This window comes from Folsomia candida, unplaced genomic scaffold, assembly GCF_002217175.1.
Source record: "Folsomia candida strain VU population unplaced genomic scaffold, ASM221717v1 Fcan01_Sc005, whole genome shotgun sequence".
Classification (NCBI taxonomy): Eukaryota; Metazoa; Arthropoda; class Collembola; order Entomobryomorpha; family Isotomidae; genus Folsomia; species Folsomia candida.
Genome location: NW_019091197.1, coordinates 4,204,145 through 4,226,206, shown reverse-complemented (window position 1 = coordinate 4,226,206; position 22,062 = coordinate 4,204,145). Strand labels below are relative to the sequence as shown.

General features: G+C 37.4%; 5 protein-coding genes and 1 long non-coding RNA gene across 6 annotated transcripts; 2 read left to right on the top strand and 4 right to left on the bottom strand.

The window, feature by feature from the left end:
* Positions 1–1,141: 1,141 nt before the first annotated feature.
* Positions 1,142–3,575, top strand: LOC110850124 (isoprenyl transferase). The gene is made up of 6 exons (XM_022097605.2): positions 1,142–1,603; positions 1,678–1,734; positions 1,828–1,989; positions 2,238–2,386; positions 2,618–2,952; positions 3,148–3,575. Exons 1-6 carry the CDS (start codon positions 1,509–1,511, stop codon positions 3,337–3,339), a joined length of 990 nt encoding a protein of 329 aa, XP_021953297.1. The 5' UTR covers positions 1,142–1,508; the 3' UTR covers positions 3,340–3,575.
* Positions 3,576–3,716: 141 nt separating this feature from the next.
* LOC118435830 lies at positions 3,717–4,966 on the bottom strand. Its single transcript, XR_004835027.1, has 3 exons — positions 4,661–4,966; positions 4,378–4,592; positions 3,717–4,178 (listed from the first exon to the last, which is right to left on the bottom strand). It is a non-coding gene; the product is annotated as an uncharacterized LOC118435830 (long non-coding RNA).
* A 791-nt stretch (positions 4,967–5,757) lies between these two features.
* On the top strand, positions 5,758–7,921 carry LOC110850123 (isoprenyl transferase). The gene is made up of 6 exons (XM_022097604.2): positions 5,758–5,927; positions 5,994–6,050; positions 6,144–6,305; positions 6,617–6,765; positions 6,997–7,331; positions 7,422–7,921. The coding sequence occupies exons 1-6, from the start codon at positions 5,833–5,835 to the stop codon at positions 7,611–7,613; spliced, it is 990 nt and encodes a 329-aa protein (XP_021953296.1). The 5' UTR covers positions 5,758–5,832; the 3' UTR covers positions 7,614–7,921.
* A 1,204-nt stretch (positions 7,922–9,125) lies between these two features.
* Positions 9,126–10,028, bottom strand: LOC110850112. Its single transcript, XM_022097594.2, has 3 exons — positions 9,850–10,028; positions 9,658–9,780; positions 9,126–9,598 (listed from the first exon to the last, which is right to left on the bottom strand). The coding sequence occupies exons 1-3, from the start codon at positions 9,920–9,922 to the stop codon at positions 9,249–9,251; spliced, it is 546 nt and encodes a 181-aa protein (XP_021953286.1). The 5' UTR covers positions 9,923–10,028; the 3' UTR covers positions 9,126–9,248.
* Positions 10,029–10,361: 333 nt separating this feature from the next.
* On the bottom strand, positions 10,362–18,172 carry LOC110850366 (xanthine dehydrogenase). Its single transcript, XM_022097800.2, has 25 exons — positions 18,080–18,172; positions 17,945–17,997; positions 17,706–17,866; positions 17,487–17,647; positions 16,664–17,061; positions 16,387–16,601; positions 15,991–16,230; positions 15,667–15,789; positions 15,439–15,606; positions 15,197–15,362; positions 14,963–15,078; positions 14,788–14,886; positions 14,602–14,724; positions 14,424–14,489; positions 14,031–14,357; positions 13,479–13,645; positions 13,200–13,383; positions 12,934–13,132; positions 12,641–12,870; positions 12,297–12,587; positions 12,091–12,221; positions 11,434–11,542; positions 11,199–11,357; positions 10,807–10,903; positions 10,362–10,741 (listed from the first exon to the last, which is right to left on the bottom strand). The coding sequence occupies exons 1-25, from the start codon at positions 18,091–18,093 to the stop codon at positions 10,566–10,568; spliced, it is 4,173 nt and encodes a 1,390-aa protein (XP_021953492.1). The 5' UTR covers positions 18,094–18,172; the 3' UTR covers positions 10,362–10,565.
* Positions 18,173–20,751: 2,579 nt separating this feature from the next.
* LOC118435842 lies at positions 20,752–21,419 on the bottom strand. The gene is made up of 2 exons (XM_035852300.1): positions 21,180–21,419; positions 20,752–21,092 (listed from the first exon to the last, which is right to left on the bottom strand). The coding sequence occupies exons 1-2, from the start codon at positions 21,235–21,237 to the stop codon at positions 20,809–20,811; spliced, it is 342 nt and encodes a 113-aa protein (XP_035708193.1). The 5' UTR covers positions 21,238–21,419; the 3' UTR covers positions 20,752–20,808.
* Between the last annotated feature and the right edge of the window lie 643 nt (positions 21,420–22,062).

The following is a 22,062-nucleotide window of genomic DNA, read 5'->3' as shown; positions in this document are numbered from 1 at the left end:
CATACCCATATCTATCCATTTATGCATGCTGTCAATAATATGATATGTAAAATTTGGTTGGATGCTTTTACATTTTCGTTGGACACAAAAATTAAACCCGTTGCCCATTGCATTATTGGCCAAACTATTAATTTTGGTTGGAATAAACTAAATTTTTGTTGGATGGTATAAAATTGACCCATATTTTGACACATTATTTACTCACAATTTATGTAATTAGCAAATTGATGTTCCTTACATATTTTGAAGCAAATAATTGTCGCCGATTAAAAAACACGTATAAGCAGCTTGTGCTTATTCCCACTTTTTAAAGTAAAAAAAGAACACACACTTACATAATAAAGACCAAAATGAAATGCATTAAGCAAAACTGAGGTTTTAGAAACCCTGGTGAATAGATTGCGTCGCGTGGGAAATGCCTTTTTAATTTGTACCACATTAATCAACCTCGTAAGTATATATCGGTGTGTACGTGCCTCAAGTTAAACTTTTCATTCCGTTCAATGTTGCAATATACACTTTTACATACAAAATGTACAATTCATTGGCTTAGGTACGTAAGTATCATGCAGGTTCAGGGTTGTGTTCAAGGTCCGTAATGAGGCAGATATGGATCAGTGAAAACATGTCTCTGATGAGCAAGTCATTGGAAGACGATTCTAAACGATTCTAAATACATAAATAGGGAAACACATTACTTGAAAACAAGTCAAGTTGACAGGTATGTAGCAACGCCAGCCCCTTGCAATCAAATCTGGGCTGTTCCACTTTGCAAACAAGTTGCACATACATAAATCTGCACTGCCAATATTAAAAGTAACTCCAAAATTCCCACAATCCCTTCAATTTCGCAACACTGGGAATTAATCCTTATGCCACCTAAGTATTTCCCTTTTACCACTAACGAAATCCTACACTGAAGTAAATTCTTAATTTTAATCGTTTAAAACCAAGTGAATGTTGCGAAATTTTTTTCCTGCGTTTTTTAACTCAGATTTTGATTTCCCACAAAAACACTTAATCAATTCTTAAGATTCATCTTAATTTTTTGGGACGCACGTCACTTTTTCACCGGCTTTTCCACAAATATGTATCTATTCCATATTCATGGTGAGGTGCTTCCTGGTGAGAAATATTTGCTAAGCAAGTTTACACCTACATGCTTTTCCTACATGTTTGTATGTAACAATACCATTTTCTTAGCAATCATTAAATACATGATTATGCTTGTACCTAATTAATCAGCAAGTTACTTACACACTGGGATCTTTAGCAAGATAAAATATAAATGATACCCGATGTCAAAATTATGTAACCTTATGTAACGAAATAAAATACGATCACTCATTTATTTTCCCATATAAGTCTGACCCACACTTGGACTTCGACCATTCGCTCAAAATTACCAGTAGATGTAACATTTCAAGAAACATAATTCCTTAAAAAATACCAAATATCTACAAAAAATACAAAAATAATACACATAATAATACAAAAATACCAAAAACATGGAAGATTACTCGTTATCCTTGTTGGAAATTTTGGCAACGGCTGTGGCAAGAATGGGCCTAATTCCGGAACACATTGCCGTCATCATGGACGGGTTAGTAATAGGATTTCGAATTTGATGTACATAAAAACTTGATGTGTGAGATTCTCAACATTTTTAATATTTAGCAATCGTCGCTACGCAAGGAGCAAAGGATTGAAAACTATTCAAGGACATCAAGCGGGGTAAATTAATTATTTGAAGGATCAGAAAATCTGAACCTACGCTTTAGACATGCAAAAAAAATTGCATATGCATTGCTGTAATGTCACTTTCAGAGCCGCAGTGTCCAGCCGTGTGGACAAGTGGGGCAGGGCGGTAGGATGTAAAGAGGTCACCGTTTATGCCTTTTCATCCGAAAACTTTAAGCGTACCAAGGAAGAAGTCGACGATTTGATGGAGCTCATGTGCTGGAAGACCGATACCATGTTGCAAGATGTGTAAGAAATCTTAAGAAAATTTCATAAATGGGAAAGTATATATATAGGTTCAATTCGAATCATTTCAAAATGTTCCCGTTAAAACTGTAAATTTATTTAATGCATGACAACTGAATATGCAGTGACACTGTTTAAAAAATAATAATAAATACGACAAAAAATACATTTTCGGACAAATCTTCCAAGTGAAATATGCAGGCATAATCATATAATTTAGCTTGCCTTAACCTACTATTTTTTTATTTTAGTGAGACCGGAAAAATTACAGACGTGAGTTTCAATGTGATCGGAGATTGGGACAAGGTTCCGCATAAATTGAAATGTCGCATGGCCAATTTGGTGGAGAAGACGAAAAACTTTAAACCCTACAAGCTCAATGTCGCTGTGGCGTACACAGGTACGGGAAATTATGAGGCATAAAGATTTCATACCATTCACTTTAAACAATTAGTCGCAAGAAGGGGTGGCTGTTTGTTACCTATTCCAAATGAAGTGCACATGATGTACCAAATTGAGTCATGATAACATTAGATTTCCTAAGAATGTGCAAACTTATGCGCATTTACGCATAAGTAAATTACACACCATTAGTTAATCCTAAGCTTCATTCACTCCATTTTTTCCTCAGGTCGGGAAGGCATGCTGCGTAGTTTGAAAGCATTTGAAGGTCTCAAATGCGACGAAACAGCGACAGAGGTCAATCATAATTCGGACAAGGGACAAACCCAGCAGCCAAAATGGAACGAGTATTTGGTCGAACAGGCCCAAAACATGGCCAACATGAGACCCGTCGATATGTTAATTCGGACCGGGGGAGATCTGCGACTCTCCGACTTCATGTTGTGGGAGGCGAGCCATGCTTATGTCCACTTCACTCCGAAAACTTGGCCAGAACTTAGTTTCTCTGCTTTTATGCACGCCATTTTCATGTATCAAGTGCATCGAAGACAGATACCAAAACCGGTAAGGATATTGACCTCCATAATTTAATTTATGTAAGTCTAGCACAGTAACAAAACATGGAATTGCGCTGATATGGATTAAATAAACAGCGCTGTTTCATGACAGTTCCAGTGCCGTAAAACGTTACTGGTTGTGGTTAGATATTATTGTACGTATTGGGTTGAAATTTCAAAGAATTTTATTCAATCTACTAAGATTTCCGCGAAGGATTCTCTTTCCCTGGAAGAATTGAGATACACTGAAAAAACTTTACAAGGACCCCGTGCTGTGATGTGGGCAAAGAATGCACGTTTTGCAAAGAAAGACGCCCAGGTTGAGAAAAATAGGAAGCCTTTCTATCCCTCGAAAACATATCTGGACTCTCTGCAAGATCTGCTTAGTTTTTAGGCGATGCGTACATAGTAACCATATCATTGTGGAAAAACTGCAAAAGTATTACTTTTGAATCAAGGTTTGATTATTAAACTTTGTCGTGTATAAAATGGTCATGCACGACCTTACTTTTCATATACAGAAATACATTACATTTAAAAGGTTGAGCTTTCTGGTGGCATCTGTACCATTCTGGTTAAATAATATAGTGGAATTTTATGTAAACGAAAAAATAAATATATAAAAATATATGTCCCTAAAATAGTTTTAATTTTTAATTTAGTTACATCTCGTTAATTAATAATTAAACGGGTCCGAAAAAGTGTGAACAGGATAGAAAAATCAGAATATGTATTTGTGTATGGCATAGATAATGAATATTTACATATTTACATAGCACATTACTAAATAGTGTATCTACTTAAAATTAGAATGCATGGCTTTACCAAAGCATTTTTTTATAGAATTGTTGCACTTTCATAATATATGTATCAATCAAGGTTTGACTTGCAAATGTATCTTTCAGAAGCATAAACATTTCCTCATTGCTCCTAGATATTTCAAAATTTTAAAATTATTTATTTAAAATCTAAAGATGCTATGTCGGAAGACATGGGTGTTTTTTAAAAATGAATTTAATTAACTTTTCTACGACAAATACATATTTACATAAGTATTTGCTCAACAACTAAAAAAGATACTGTGTCCCTTTAACTTGCGCGTGTCGAAAAATGTCCTCCGACGTGACAGGAGTGTCCATTTGAAACCAATCCGTATTTTCCGCCTCCTTTCTAGCTGCATGGATGGTGCATATCTTAAATCGCCAGCACGACGCCGAGTTGGTTCTCCGGTTACTAAAAATTAAGAAATATTTTAAAGAATCGCATATTTATGCACAATTTAAGTGCTTTCGACTCTTGTACTTTTTACTCCCATAACTCTATACGAATGTTCAGTATAGGCCAAAACAGTGATTTGTAAATCTTGTGGGATACATCTCATCTGAGGTGGCTTAAAATTCTGCAAATTTTCCAAATAATATCGTTGCATTACTTTGCTCAGTGGTTTCATTTGGTCCACTTTCAAACTCCGCTACATTTCCCAATCCAGCTTTGAGTAACATCAGAGATTCAATTGAGCATAGTGGTGTAGTGAATGGGCATCTTATTACTCCGTTTTCCGAGCAGAAAGCTCCAATTATTTTTTCTAGTTCCTGGCACCTGGTACATATAATTGTTTCTGGGATTGTCCGCAACAAAAGCCAGCAACTGAAAATTCAATAATTTCCAAATATGTTCAAGTTAATTAAAGTAAGGTGCACATGTAGTTGAGCTACCTTTTCTCTTAAACCTAGGCAAATGCGATAAATCGCATTGGCCAGGTTCTTTCCGGAGTGAAGGTCTTGAATAACAATAAAACAAACAATCAAATGTGGAAAACTTCCACTTTTGGAGAGACACTGAAATGACATGTGACTGCGCAGAATGCATCGTTCTCTGTTATTTGAAAAGTTATGGCGAAAAGGCTCCAATATGTAACCTATAGTGTTGTACTACGTACTCAATTAAGTTACATATGAATGAATAGGGAAACACATTAATTGGAATGGAAACAAGGCATCAGGAACAACTTGACAGGTAGATAAGCCAGCCCCTTATGCTTAAATCTGCGCTGTTCCATACAGGTTCCACATACTTATCTGCACTGCTATATCAAAAGTACCTCTCAAAATTCCCACCATCTACCCCTAAATTTCGCAACAGTGGGAATTAATACCTTATAATTTGTAAGTATTTCGCCTTGGACACAATGAAATCATTCACTGATATAGATTTCAACTTGTAAGTCTTTAAAACCGAAACAATGTTGCGAAACTTCTTTTCTTGAATTTTTAAATCATACATTTATTTCCCACAAACACTGATAAACTATTGTTGAGATAGGTCTATATTTTTGGGGGTGCTTCAATTCCCTGCACCTCGTGACCGGCATTTCCACAAATACATATGCATCCAATGCAGGTTGCTTCCTGGTGAGAAATATTTGAGAAACAAGTTTACACCTCCTTTTCCTACATGTTTGTTTTTAATAACCTTTTCTTAGCAACAATTATGTAAATACATTGTTCTGCTTGTCAGTGGCCGCGGAAGCCGCGGGGACGTGTGGGACATTAACGTTGTACGATATGGGATGTATGGGTCTGCGTACAATGCAGAGATCATGGGGATATCGAATAACCGTGGGACAATGTCCTTCTGTTCCCACGAGTCCGCGGCCACTGATGTTTGCACGCAATTAGTCATCAATTGCCAGGATTAGATGAGGCGCAGTATAAGGTACACATGAGTACCCGATGGCAAAATTGTGTACCTTATGTAACAGAATAAAATTAGATCAATCTTTTATTTTCCGATATAAATTTGACCTACACTTCGACTTCGACCATTCGCTCAAAATTAACAACGCGGGTAGCACTACAAGAAAAATAATCCCTTAAAATACCAAATAATGGAAGATTACTCGTTATCCTTGCTGGAAATTTTGGCAACGGCTGTTGCAAGAATGGGCCCAATTCCGGAACACATTGCCGTCATCATGGACGGGTTAGCTAGTAGGATTTCGAACTTTTTGTAAAAACTTCAGTAATTTAAACTCAGCAATTTTTATAGAAATCGTCGTTACGCAAAGAGTAAAGGGTTGAAAGCTATTCAAGGGCATCAAGCGGGGTAAATTAATTATCTGAGGGATCAGAAAATCTGAATCTACTCTTTAGACATGCAAAAAGAATTGCATTTGCATTGCTGAAATGTCACTTTCAGAGCCGCAGTGTCCAGCCGAGTGGAGAAATGGGGCAAGGCGATCGGATGTAAAGAAGTTACCGTTTATGCCTTCTCATCCGAAAACTTTAAACGTACCAAGGAAGAGGTCGACGATTTGATGGAGCTCATGTGCTGGAAGGCTGAAACCATATTGCAAGATGTGTAAGAAACAACAATTAATTTTTTTCCCTAAAAGAAATTCAGAAATATGTAGGAAACTCGGTTCAATTCGAATCGTTTTTAAAGATCTCTATTTTCCCGCTAAAAATTTAAATTTAGTCGCTGCATTGCAACCATTGAGTAGTAATAAATACGACCAAAATGCATTTTCTGTCAACCTTCTACTTAAAATATGCAATTAGATGCATCTGTGCATACGCACGTATTGACGGGTAAAAGCATAGAACTATTTATGTATGTGCATACATATGTACAATTTCTCTTGCTTTTACCCACATTTTTTTTTATTTTAGTGAGACCGGAAAAATTACAGACGTGAGTTTCAATGTGATCGGAGATTGGGACAAGGTTCCACATAAATTGAAATGTCGGATGGCCAATTTGGTGGAGAAGACGAAAAACTTTAAACCCTACAAGCTCAATGTCGCTGTGGCGTACACAGGTACGGGAAATTATGAGGCATAAAGATTTCATACCATTCACTTTAAACAATTAGTCGCAAGAAGGGGTGGCTGTTTGTTACCTATTCCAAATGAAGTGCACATGATGTACCAAATTGAGTCATGATAACATTAGATTTCCTAAGAATGTGCAAACTTATGCGCATTTACGCATAAGTAAATTACACACCATTAGTTAATCCTAAGCTTCATTCACTCCATTTTTTCCTCAGGTCGGGAAGGCATGCTGCGTAGTTTGAAAGCATTTGAAGGTCTCAAATCCGACGAATCAGTAACAGAGGTCAATCATAATTCGGACAAGGGACAAACCCAGCAGCCAAAATGGAACGAGTATTTGGTCGAACAAGCCCAAAACATGGCCAACATGAGACCTGTCGACATGTTAATTCGGACCGGTGGAGATCTGCGCCTCTCCGACTTCATGTTGTGGGAGGCGAGCCATGCTTATGTCCACCTCACTCCGAAAACTTGGCCAGAACTTAGTTTCTCTGCTTTTATGCACGCCATTTTCATGTATCAGGTGCATCGAAGACAGATACCAAAACCGGTAAGGATATTGACCTCCATAATTTAATTTAAGTCTAAGAAACACGATTGTTGGGTTGAAATTTCAAAGAATTTTATTGACTCTGCTCAGATTTCCGCGAAGGACTCTCTTTCCCCGGAAGAATTGATACACACTGAAAAAACTTTACAAGGACCCCGCGCTGTGATGTGGGCAAGGAATGCACGTTTTGCAAAGAAGGACCCTCCACTAGAGAAAACTAGCGAACCTTTCTGTCCGAAAAAAACATTTCTGGACAGTCTGCAAGATCTGCTTAGTTTCTAGGCGACCATAAAAATTTAAAAAGCAAGCATAGTGTTGGGCAAGCGAAAGTATTACTTTCGAATGGAGGGCTTATCAGACTTTGTCATATGGATGATGGTCATACGCGAGTCTACTTTTAATATACTTAAAGAAATATGTACATTACATTTAAAAGATTGAACGTTCTGGTGGCATTTGTACCATTAAATTTACTAATTATTCAGCATTATTAAGCAACATGGTCGCTTAAAATATTTAGCACTACACTAAATAGTTTATGTAGTATATAAGAGAAAAAATAAATACAAGAAAATAAGTTAGTGCATGAACGAGCAGGTGTTATCCGGTCCTTCACAAACGAACACATTTTCGTATGTATGAGTCGATGGATAGGATCTTAGCATTGGTAAATACAAAATGCGTAAGAGATAGTGTTAATGAGGGCTCTAGCGACGAATAATTAACCACCACGATATGAAGATACAGAAAGAAATGCTCCACCTCACATAACAGATGGAGTAGGAGTTAACTCTGCGAGTTTGCCATTTAGTTTAACATTGAGGGCATCTGGCGACCTCTCGTATGTGACGTGGAGAGTCATCCCCCTTACTTGCTTAACAAAGAGCAGAGTACTTCTTCTTGTTCTTTCTATTCTATGGTATGAGTGGACAAGTGTTTATGAATTTTTACATAGTACTCATTTTTTAACCAAACGATATGCAAAAAAAACTTATTCCAGATTTGGTTACCAATACACTTGAAATCGGGATAAAAGTGTCCCAAGATCTAGTGAAATTCAAAAATCCTTTTATTGCATTATTTTATTCATACGACACCATCAATAAAGATGTCGCAAGCTTGTATATGTATATGCACGCCGTACATATGCATGTAGGCACAACTTTATAGCCACCAGCATGGCATGGTAAGTGGTTCCGGAAGCGTGGGGACAGAGGGACAACGCCCCAACTATTACTCGATGTCAGCTGCAACCTTTGTAACGATAATGAAAATATTGTAAAGTACCAATGTTATATGAAGCCCACCCTCCCCTATCCTACAATGTTACTTTCCCCAGATGTCCCCACGGCTTCCACGGCCACTGCCTACATATGCATGTATTTATATATGTCCTAGATATGCATGGGAACAGTTTATTAATTTGCAACGACTACGAGATTATCTACAAATATATTTATGCGATAAATATGTAAATCTCGTGTCTCTTAAGCAGTTTAACTGACACGAGTAATGAAAACTTCCATTACTCGTTGTGATTTGCACGAAATAAATAAGTTTGTTTAGCTGTTCTCCGTTGCCGGATTCGTACAAATACAAAGGTCACGTTCCAGCAGAGATAAGGATATTTATTAACCACTTCACAGCAATGGCAAATATATATTTTCTTTTATGTTCCATACCGGTGATTTGTACCAATTATGCATGGTACAAACCACCCTAGTGCATTCAAACAAAGATTCAATGAGAAAAAACTTTTGGCACGTGTGCAATTAAAAAACTTGCAGGCGCATGTTCATTTTGACTGATTTATTTCATGACACATGCCGCTTAAATACATGCAACCATGTGCATAGATAAGTACATATTACTTTTAATATGTAAAATAACTGCGTTCAATTAAATTTACAAAAAGACTTAATATAATTTCCTCAATACGGCGAGGAATGTTCCCAAAACCGTCACCGTTACCCCAGAATATAACCCGTTCACATTATTTTGCCCGTTACAGTCGTCCTTGGAGCATAAGCAAGTCTCCAAAGCGTTGGTACCATTTGCCGGAAAACGAAGGACGGTACCGTTATAGAAATCGACCCACCAATCGTAGTATTTATTGCATTTCCCATCATGGCTACTTTCCGCTGGGAAGACGCACCCTCTTATAACGACCTTCTTACCGTTGATAGTTCCCTTCCCAGATCCGCACAAAGTTTTCATAGCGAGTATAGAATTCTGGGAATACAGATAGCTGGGAGCAGCAGTTACGGCTAAAATATTAAGAGGTTATAATTAAGCTACATTTTTGTTTGTAATTTTTTCGTATTACTGAAAAGTTCATCGGAGCCCCTTGTCCCACAATTCTGGGAGGTTACGTTTTTCGTGTCGGATTCGCATTGTGGCGCCGTACCATAACTTCCCTGCAGATAAACGCAGTTGTAACACTTGACGGCTAGAAAGGTTAAAATTGTAAAAAATTTTGAATAGTATGAGGTAACTAGTTGTATGTTTATGCGTCTACCTTCGGTGGAGGGGATGACACCGAGGGCGAAAATAACTGCGAATGTAAACGTTAATAAATGCGAGAACTTCATTTTGTCGAAATTGAGAAACTTTTACGCAATTTTACTTAATTGTACTTTTTCTAGGGATGGACTATGATTGGAAATTGCGACGAAGGTTGGACAGGTTTTAAATAAAGTAAGAGTTGATTGTTGATTGATTGATTGAGGCTTATCAGAGACTTATCAGAGACTTACTTGTAACATGTTGCTCATATCTTGCACAATTAAGTGGACGACGCTTATCTGGAATTGCACAATAAACTATGAAGTGGAGTGGCGAGGGGAAAAAGCCTAACTGTTCAATAGAACACACATCTATGTACATAATTAACATATTATGTACCTGACCTAACGGTGTGTATGTATGTGATTAAAAATATCTGCATGTACATTGTTTTGCATGAATGGAAATGCGGCATAATTTTCACAATATTTAGAGAAATAATAAAATTTAAGATGATTTTGGACATCATTTGTAAACAATGGTAACAGACAGATTATTTTATTTGTTTAGGGTATTTAAAGTGTTAGTTGATTTGTATCACTATAATTACATATATAAAGACGCAACCTGGAAATGCATTTTTTTCAGAAACAAATATTTATTTAAACTTATTCCATAATTTTAAAATTATTTCTTTCTTTCCTATGACAAGCACATATTTACACACACCTAAACCAGATACTCTGTCCCTTTAACTTGCGCATATCGGACAATATCCTCCGGTGTGACGGGAGTGTCCAGTTGGAACCAATCCGTATTTCCCGCGTCTTTTCTAGCTGCATGGATGGCATCCTTAATTGCGAGCACGACGCCGAAACTTGCCACCAAAGTTGGTTCTCCGGTTGCTAAAAATCGGGAATATTTACAAAAATTGCATTCAAAATCCGAGTTTTTAAACTAGATATTTTACTTTTTGATCCAAGAACTCCATTCGGATTTTCAGTATTGGCCAAAATCGTTATGCGGAAATCTTGTGGGATACATCTCGTCTGAGGTGGCTTATAATTCTGCAAATTTTCCAATTAATAAATTTTAACGGTTTTTCTTTGTTGTCGATACCGTTTTATCAAGGTAACTTTTTAACACATGCATAAAAGTAAAAATACATGGCCCTGACACTAGACTTATCTAAATTCGCTTGTCTGAAATGTCTGTAGTTAAAATGGAAATAAATGTTTAGTAACTGTTGAAAATTGGGAAAACTATTTCGTTAATTAGCCAAACCGAATAGGTTGATTCAGTTTACCTCGTTAGTTCAAAAAAGTTCTATGTAATTAACAAATGAAAATGAAATATATGTACCCAGCTTCGAGTCGTGAGGAGCTTTCCCTTGTCATCCCAGATAAGCTGCTCCGTCGTGAAGAATCCCAGCCCCATGACGAACCCTCCCTCCATTTGACCAATGTCTATCTCTGGGCTTAAACTTTTCCCGACGTCTTGTAAAATGTCGACTCTGATAATCTGTCCAGTTTATCAAGTTATTGACCCTGTCTTGGCAATACATAAGTAAATATGTAGGACTATTGTAACAACCCACCCTATTTTCTCCTGTTAAAATATCCAATTCCACTTCGGTCACTGCCACGATCCAAACGGGGTATACAATTTCGTCACCATCCCATCGCTTAAGGTCTCCTGGTTTTTGCCTAAGTTATTATAATCAGACATGTTTGGATAATTTTCAGCTGGTTCTAAACCAAGTAAATCATGCATTCGTTATATCTATCTGTGCCTTTAAACTCTTACGAAGTAAAAAAAAACAATTGCTCTATGTAACTTCAAAGTATCTAGAAGTAGATATGTATTTTCCTTATCAGTCTTTGGGGTTACTCACGTCGACATTATATTTGGATCATTTCTTTGCATCAATTTTACGAGATAATGTTGGGAATAAAAGCATTCAAATTTGTTTGGTAAATTTTAGAATAAAACTCGCATAATTTTCTGATGTTCGATATCTCGCGAATTTGGCAAGTTGATGTGCTAAATTTTCAACATATTTACTTCATATTTACATACATACATATGTTAAGGCTGTTAGTGAGTGTAATTTAGATAAACTTTTGCCAAAATTTGTAAATCATGTTACCCGGAAAAAATTCCGAGTAATTTTATAATTTCCTTAGCCAAATCCTTCACGCAAATTATAAATTAATATATAAAGTTACGACCTGAAATTTAATAAAATACATACATATAAGATGCTGCAAGGTCCACGTCATTGGCGAAACATTTTTTGACCAACTCAATCCAAGGGGCAGTCCTGCATTGCTCCCTCGTCGTGGCCATTCGCTCGTTCAAAATTTCACACGCTTTTAACGCAGCCTGAGTAAAACAAATCCACACCGGAAATAAACTATGTAAATAGTCACAAAAAAATGCATCTTTTTAAATATTTACATAACAACAAAGCTCCGACGTAAAAGAAGCCCCGGACAAGAATGAGTTTGCCCCAGTCATATTATTGCTAGGCTTCACGTTCACGAGGTGCAAATCAATCCCCAGCGCGTATGCGACCGTTTGTGCAACTTTCGTGTTGACACCCTGACCCATCTCGATACCCGGATGCGTCACTGACACCGTCCCGTCAAAGTGGTAGATGGCGACGAACACGGTAAATTTCGCGGTTAAATATTCTATCAAGAATTTCACCGGGAGAGCGGACAGGCCTCGTTTCTTCCATCGGTTATTCTAGAACAGAACTTTGTTAGATCTAAATCCGCACTAATTTTAAAAGTAATTACCTTATTCCATTCCGCAACTGCGACCTTTCTCTCATTGTAGGAAGAATCCTGCAGAATTTGCGCCATCATTTCGGGAATTTTATTGTCTTCCGACATTTTCGCCTTGGTGGAGAGGTACACGTCACCGGGCGTGGCATAATTTGCGCTGCGAACGTCCAAGGGGTCCTTCTTCAACATGAATGCGATGTGATCCATGATATACTCAATTATCGAGACGCCATTTACACTTCCTGGAACATGGAGGATGAAATCAGCAGGTTCAAAATTACCGCGCTTAAGTTAGTTATTCTCACCTGGTCCTCGCGTGCTCGTGTTCGACGCCGTGTTTGACACGAAATTATACGGCGTTAATTTCCACCCATCGCAAGCATACGCATTTTGCACGAATGGGATGCAAAATCCGACATTATCTGATTCCACGGGAGTAAATCCCGTCCCACATGAAATGTCGGCATTCAACGATAAGATCTTGCCATCTTTGTTAACTTGGACCTATAATTTGAAATATCAAATAATATGAAATTCTCCAAAATTTTTCCCTAAAACTAATCATTAATACTTTGTAATCTGTAAAATATTCCGTCCGTTTTCCAATCATGTCCATATTTCCCGACATGTCCAACGAGACGCGGACGGGTTTTCCAAGTTTATACGCGGCAAGTGCGCAGGCCGCGGCTACGGCCGAGTTACGCGTCAGTTTTGCCCCGAATCCTCCACCCAATCGGCGAACTTCGACGTTTACCCTAAATTCAAAGGTTTCAAGAATTGCCAAAGTCAATTATTTAGTTATTAAGTACATTTTCGATCCGATTAAAAAAATTTCTACGTGTGTACATACTTGTGATGAGGGATGTCAAGAAGCGAGGCAACAACATATTGGGTGTGTTCCATCCACTGTGTGCCTGCATAAACATCGATCGAGTCCTCTTTAGGGATACAGAAGCACGACTGCGTCTCCATGTGGTAGTGGTATTGACCCCCGTTTTTGAAATTTCCGTCAATTGTCTGTAACCATTTTAGTTAAATATTAGTTCGAAACATCTAAATACATTTACATGATTGGGGAAGAGAGATATTTAAATTTTGCATGCACTAGTAAACTTGCTTTGTAAACACGAAGGAAAAGTTTGCAGGTTCGCCTAAGCAAAAATTGGCAAAATTTCAGCAGACTATTGGCAAAGTCGGTGACCTGTGATGAATTTACTCTTAAAATTTTTCCCGCTTGTCACTTCATTTTCACGTGTTGATAAATCACTAAACATACTTAACAACATACGCAACAATAATTTTGGAGTAAGTATTTTTGTCGATGTACATATTTTATGCATGTAAATTGCATGATGTAGTTTATGTGCCCATGCGTATAGAATTGAAATTACTGGCTGCATACCATAAATGGAACATCATTCCCTTTCCGTTCAGCTTCAAATTTCAGGTTGGGCATGGCATTGTGCTCGTCAAGTGTCCCGTCCTGCTTTGCCTCATTGTATAATTTTTTCAAGTCCAATTTCGGCACATTTTTCTTCACGTAGTTCACTTTGATCAAGGCCAGTCCTTGGGAGGCCGCCCCTCTCGAAGTGGCGACTATGAGGCCAAGAGCCTGTCCAAAGTAGGAAACTTTGTCACTGGCGAAGACTGTGTCGACATCGGGACCTTCCTGCGTTAGGGTGTAAGTGTCTCCGGCTCCGGAATCTGCTGCTGTTGCCGAATAGGCAAGCTAAAATTTCGAAGAATTACATAGAAATTTTTTGAAACTTTAAGACTTTAAGCAATGTAACGTTACCGAGGTTCCAGCCTGTGCTAATTGTGCTTTTGCCATTTGATTTAATCTCCGAAATACTGCGGATCCCTGCAAATTAAGGAACATGTTGTGATAACTTGGTCAAAAAATTGCTAACCTTCAAATTATCTAACAATATGGAAGCATTTTTTTTAATTGCATTAAAAGTTTAAATCCGCACCCCAGCTCCACCAACAGATCTGCACAGTCCGTATCTCTCAACCGGCTTCTTTTTTCGAATTGATCCAACAGAAAGTTGTCCTCCAGAAGTTGCAGAATAGCTGACTGGACAGACTCCCGTGTCCTGAATAAAATATTTTCTGTTTAAATTGAGATTTTCAATTTAAGCCCAAATTTTAATATATACCTCGGTTACTGATGGTCCTCCATAAATCCCAAATTTCATATAATTGTTAACCCCTGGGATATCCTTGGCCTGATAGAAGGCCACCACACCTGGCACTTTCTAGAGTAATTAAATAGCACTAAATTGAGCAACTTTTATATATATTTTGTAATAAATTTGGGCAGAATTATCTCACTAGCGCCTCCGTGGCGTCGATACTCTCTAAAGTAGCGTTCGCCTCCTTGCTGAGGAGAAACACGCCGACCAGCTCGTTCGGATCGTGGGGCAGGTCTGCGATATATTCGGCTTCGCCTGACATTAAATTATGGAAATACTGGTTCAATTATTCGAATAACGAGCTAAAGTGCATCTACTCAAAGTAATAACTTTATTTATTGTTTTTATTAAAAGGCTTTAACGTCATTCTCACCCGACGTTTGATGGATTGCTTCTATTTTTCTGACCGGTTTGTACAGCGGTTCATCGCCAGAATGATCTGGAAATTTTTGCGTTCCTTTGTTATTCACGCGTTCCAAGTTGGTCCCGCCTGACCGCATACTCGGAGTTGCTGCTTCTCCAAGAATAGAGAGGATTGCCTGTAATAGGAAACATGAATTATTGTCCATGAATATCTTTAATTTTTCGCCATTTATAAACTAGTGTTAATTTCACCTTGTATAATAGTGCTTTTGCCAGAGTTTTTCTGTATTTCGGGTCCGCTTCACCCGCCACTGGGTCAGGGACTACTTCCTCGTCTAACAAGTCCAACGCCTCATCTAAAGTTTGTTGCAAGTTTAGAGGCTTTCCGTTAAGATATTCTTCACATTTTGTGGCGTGCACCTAAATTGAAGTACATATCTTTCTTATCGGATTTTGCAATTAGATATTGCTGAATCTTACAAATTGTCCCGTGATCCCAGCATAGCAAATGCTCGGCTTTTCCGTAACGATAAACTTAGCGTCAATCTTGAAAAGAAATCCGGCGTTGACGTACGCATGTGCGTTTTGAAATCGTTTAGAAATCTGTGTAAAAATTCTTGTTATGAAAATTAAAATTTCATCACAATTATTTAAAATTCAAATTATGAACTATTTATATTTAATTCCAAACAGATCAGATAATTCAGATCGGAAATCTGAAGATTTTGCATTACTGGAAATTTCATGTCAGATCAGACACGACATTATCTGATCTGTTCGAAACTACATATGTGTAATATGAACCTTATAACTCCGGTATTGATACTCGCTCACTGCCCGCTTTGGGAGTGATAATGCCGTTATAATTTTACCCTTCATGTCAAAACCTGGCGCTAAGATGTCCCGAAGAGGACAGATGCTAGTGATCTTATCGACTGAGGTGATTTCAATCGAAGTTCCCACAGTTTCCAAGATTGTGAAAATGTCGGATTGAAATTCGGGATGGAGACGTTTCAATGTCAAGTTTCCTGCGACGGTGGCCCTCTAAATAGTGTTAAAAGGTATTAAGTTTACATAACCGGGTAAATATGGAACCCTTAAAGTTATGTTCAAAATAATACACGACAAGAATTTGAGGAAACGCTAAAAATTTTAAGTTCCCATAATTTTAAATTTCCACGTCACATTTCATTTTCTTACATTTCTGACCGGTGTGGACGCCACTCTGGAAATATGTTGCGCCATGAGTTTTGCATATGCGAATTGTGCGGGATCAACCGAGTTCAGTGTTTCAATCAATTTCACGAGCGGTGTGCACGCTCCGACCATTAAAGAGTTTGATCCTATCGAACATTCATCCAATGGAAGGGCCGTTATATCAATCTTAACTTGGGCGGGTGGTGGTGCGTAGACTCCTGGAAGGAGATAATTTTAAACTTTGTCGTAATTCATAAAACTAGACCTATACAAATCTCACCTGACCCCGTGTTTCCCGCTATGAAACGGTACTCTTCCCCTGCCTGGATGCACCCCTTCATTACGTCAAATAGTTGATCCATATCTTTTGGCTGGACCCATTCGTCATTGTCGCCAAATCTTAAATGGATTTTTGCACCCTTGCCAAAATTTCGCATAACCGTGCTTGCCCGACAACAGTTTTCTACCGCACCGCAACAACCGTTTTGTTGACCTAACCCTTTCATCGGGATGCGGGAAAGACTACCATCTTCAACTTTTAGCGTGTCAGGGGCATCTGTAGCCAGAGACTTCATGGCGTCAAGGATCGAGCGATAGCCCGTGCAGCGGCAGATATTCCCGTCAAACCCGTTCTCAACATCGTCCATGGTGACTCCGGCAGGTTTTGCTGCCATCAAGCTGAAATTAGATGATTGAGATATAATATTTAAATATAGCCCGAGTCAGGCTGTCTACAAATTATGTAACGCACCGACGGATTTTTATTCCACTGGAAATTCCTTTTTGATATTTTAAGACTTTCAAAAGAATGTACATACAATGTTTTGCTATTAAGGCTATACATATATTCTTCACTCGTTTTGCCAATTTTGCGCCAATGTTATAATTTATGAATGGCGAATGTTACCAAAGAAATTAAATTTAAACATTACATATGATTCTGTATTTTGTAATGATTTACTAATTATTTTTATGCAAATTTTGTCAAAATGATTGCATTCTTAATTGTATAATGATGTGCAGTGTGCATCTGTGTACTTCCAGTCAAATCTAGTCAAATTTTTGTTAATGTATACATATTATGTATTACATAATATACCCACCTGTACATATTCATGACCATTCCTGGTGTGCAGAATCCGCACTGGGTGCCCGAGTGGTACACAACTTTCTTCTGAATCTTATCATACCCTTCTCTACTATTCCCCAGAAATTCAACTGTATAAATTTTCCACCCGTCGCAACTCAGGACAGGAGTTAAGCACTGAAATTATTATGTGAGGTTAATTTAACCTAACCGGACAAGTATTTCACAAACTTACCGAGTTGACCGCTTTAATGTCACCATTTGGCAGGTAAGCCGTAACCAAGCAGGCCCCACAGCCCCCTTCGTGACACATTATCTTCGTCCCCTTTAACAAAGCTGTGTCCCTGATGTATGAAACCAACCTTGTCGAGGAGGAAACCCCATCAGATTCAGAAACTTAAAATAAATTCAAACCAGAAATTTGAACCTCTAAAATATATGCATAAATTAAAGAAGACTTTTCCTCCTACATACCCGTGAAATCTTGGTCGTTTATTTTAAAACGGACCGCCACGCTTGGATCCGATCTAGATAAAATTTGGATACAAATTTGAAACGAAATCATATGTACATATTTATTTAAGTGGTTAAAAATGAAATTCATTTCACCTCAAATCTCCCATTTTATCGAATATTCTTATTTATCAATGCAATTGCAGCAATCCTATTGCATGCAGCCAAAATGATGTCCAAAGTGAGAATGAGGCTAATAATTGCCAGACGCAGACATAATATTGGTACCTAATTTCTCCAGATTGTATTGTCATTCTAATTAAATTACCTCTTATGTACATACGTAGGTGTTTTATTATTGATTTTCAAAAGGTATGTTCCGCACTGTTTCTGACCAAAATTTTGATGAAATAACAAACTTTAGATACATCTAGGATGCTGTGATTTTTTTCAGCCCTTTAGGTTAACATTAACACTAGCAATAAATCAGCAAACTTTACCTCGACGGAAAAAATGTCACATTTGCAAATTAAACATCGTAGTGTGATTTAAATTTTATTGCTGGAGGGGCAATATGTGTCGCAGATTTATGATCGAATGCTTAAAGTTTACGATGGAAACTGCTCAACACAAAGCACAAATACAATTGGGTCGATAAGTTCAAATAAAGGCGAGAAGATGTCCCAAACAAAAAAGTCGCCAGGATACCCAAAATCGGTTTCCACCGCAGAAAACCTCCAGAAACTTAAAGACCCAATTATTAGAGATCCACGATTGAAACTGTCCTATTTAGCAGATGAGATGGGTGTTCCAAAACCAATAATTTGTTCCATGTTAACTGAAGACTTAGGTATGAAAATGGATTCCTTCTGTTGGGTATCAAAATTGCTTTTGGCATCTCAAAAACAAGATCGAGTTGCTTTTGCAATGCAAATTTTGAGCTTTTAAATGAAAACTGGAACCTGTATCATATTTTAGTAGTTGAATATGATACTTGGGTTTACTATTATGACCCGACGACCACACAATAATTCATGCATTGGAAGCACGGGGGATTTCCACCACACATGGAAAAGTGCAAAAATCTGCCAAAAAATTGATGATCATCAGTTTGAAGGATACCAAAGGTCTCCTCCTTATAAAATTTATTGCTAGAAATACTACGATAAATGGGGTCGCGTATGCAGGAACCCAAAAGGAGCTGCGTTCTGCGGTTGAAAAGAAACGCGGGGTCAAAATAAAGAGTTGGCCTTTTTTTAGACGACAACGCGCCACCAAATACCTCACTGTTTTAGAGAGCTGATGCAGACGAAAATCGCTTTACCTGCACAGACCACCCCCCGTGCAGTCCAGACAGGACCCTTAGTGATTATTATCCGTTTCAAACGTTGAAGAAAAACATCAGGGGGAAACGATTTTAGGATGATAATGGAATCAAGTCGTAAATTTTTGCATATTTTCGAGGTAAATTTGGATGATTTGTTGCGGGTGTTTCTTTTAACCGATTGAGCTGAAAAAAATCACGACTTCCAAAATGTTTTTGAAGTTTGTTATTTCATCAAAATTTTGGTCAGAAACAGTGCGGAACATACCTTTTGAAAATCAATAATAAAACACCCACGTACATGTATACAGTTGGAATATGTAAAAATATTGCGACATGAATAAAATATGTAGATCTGTAGGCAACAATTGACTCGTCCCATTGTGGGGGAAGAGATGAATGCATGTTTATGCACAGCATATTTGTCAGATGGTGTGCAATTATTAATCAATTTTGTTAGTTATTGAGGAAAAATGGTTAATTATTATTCTTATTGATTGCTTAGATAAGTATGTTTATATATTGCTACTCGTTCAATCACTGACTTGTTGCTATGCAATTGATGGCTTGCAAGTGTGAACATTGTGGAAATGTAAAGGGAGCAAATTGGTCTTAGGTTAATCAGGCTAACTCCATATATTCGCGTAACAATTTGTATTGATGTGTATATACGAATATACTTACACACCCAAAACCTCTAATTTTAAATATCTTTCAATAATTTAGATAATCACTTGTTGTTAGTTGATAACTGGCATATTCTATGTTTTAAAAGAGGTGAAATTGTAACATTTACAAGGAAGCTTCATGTAATGCCATGACGCCGGAATGCCAACTGTAGGAGAGAATAGTGGAATTTGGTGGTTGCAAAAGAGAGCAAGGATAGGAAGCAGGGCGGTTAGCCTAGTGGTAAGGTGTTCTCCCGGCATGAGAAAGACACGAGGTTCGATTCCTCGTACTACTCTTCCTTCTTATTTTTGCTCTCAACGCGTATGCAATCCTCCGAAAATCCCACACAACGTAAAAATTTGAGAAAGTTAATATATATTATGCATATAAATAAAAATCAAACTGGTGTACGAGCACAAATTTCGTAAAGAGGTTCATATGTGACATATGCTAATCATTATAACTTATAATTTATAAGTACTCAATTTATTAAGATGATTAATTCTGAGTGAAAGTTTGAGTTTTATAAAAATGTTTCCTATGAATGGCAAAGATATTTTTAACATTAAATCGTAACTGGGATTTTATTCTCTTGAATCAAGGATTCAACCCATTTGAATGTGTCGTCATTGATTGAATGAATACGGAGGACAATTACGTATAGTTTAAAAATTGTAACAATACAATTTTAATTTATTAAAGACAAGTATGTAAATAAATATAAGACAAGCAATTTATTTATTTCCCAGAACGACTAAAATTCTATAAATTTCTTGGGTAAATTTCGTACAAAATGAATTTTCGAAGCAAGTAAATAAATTTGCTGCTTATTAGGAAGAATTTTTAAGATTTTGATTGTACATGTAAATATTATAAGGTGATCCATCTTCAATCACAATAACAAAAATTGCTCCTGCTCAATCTCATTATTTGTAGTCGATGGAGAACATGGATAACAGTATAACCCGTAGCTTCTAAATTTGTGTACGTATTTATTTTCGCAACAAAAACTCGTATGATTGGTGACATCGTCGTCATCATAGAGGTACTTCGCGTCTGGCGGCGCATAGTCTTCACACGACGGATCGACGTATTCCTCATCTTCGTAATCCGATGATAAACCGTCCAATTCAACGTAATTCAACGTTCCAGTTTCAATTTCAGGATCAGTTTGTGCTAAATACAGAAGGAAATTTCGTTTCAGAACATTTTTCTGGAAGTTTTTAAATGAATACATATTTATTTCATATACTAAATAAATACCTAGTCCAACAAATACAACGATGCAAAACACGGCCAAATTGACAAGGCGGAGGTCCATTTTCTTTATTTTCTAATAATTAGGTTTCGAATAAGAATTTGGTGTGTCGAGCTTATGGCAAAAATGTAATTGCACGAGCCAACTTTGATCTTGATGAAATTATTAAAACTCACGAAAATTGGTGAAAGTAATTTATTTTGTTTGTACCAAAATTTTTGACGGAAAGTGGACTACTTTTTCAAACTGAAGCTGTAATCTAAATGGGACAGAATTGACATGGGCAGGAGTATTTAAATAATATGTATGTAGGTCAGATATTTATAAATTAGTGTCACCCTGCAGGGTTGGGTTGAAGGGCTCAGCACTTTCTACATTTTTTTTAGAAATATGTACGGGATAAATTTAGCTCTCCAATGGACGCTCATAAATTATGTAACGAGGGGGGGGGTCTCAGGTTCCAATGATATCGTGCCTATGCGACACATTTTAAAGGGGACATAGGGTTAAGAACATTGCGATTTTTGCGGAACGTTAATTTATGAATGGTCTTAAGGGATGGCTCCCCAAATCGTAGTCAGACCCGAATTATGCTATTCTTAGGATCCGTGACCCAAATTGATGGGTGCATATGAATATGGGTCAAATTTACCTGTGAAACTTATAAGCATTTTGTACCATACGTATCGTTACCTCAAACTTACATAAAAAGCAGGGTTTTTCACGGCAAGGCTGTCTACCTACATAGTTGCATTATGACATCAAATAGCTTGATACGGGAAACATTCATGTGCATGCATACGAGAAAAATGTAAATATGTTAAGCTGTTTAACACCGTTTATACATATACATACATGAGCTCTGTGATGACACAAATCCTTATTAAT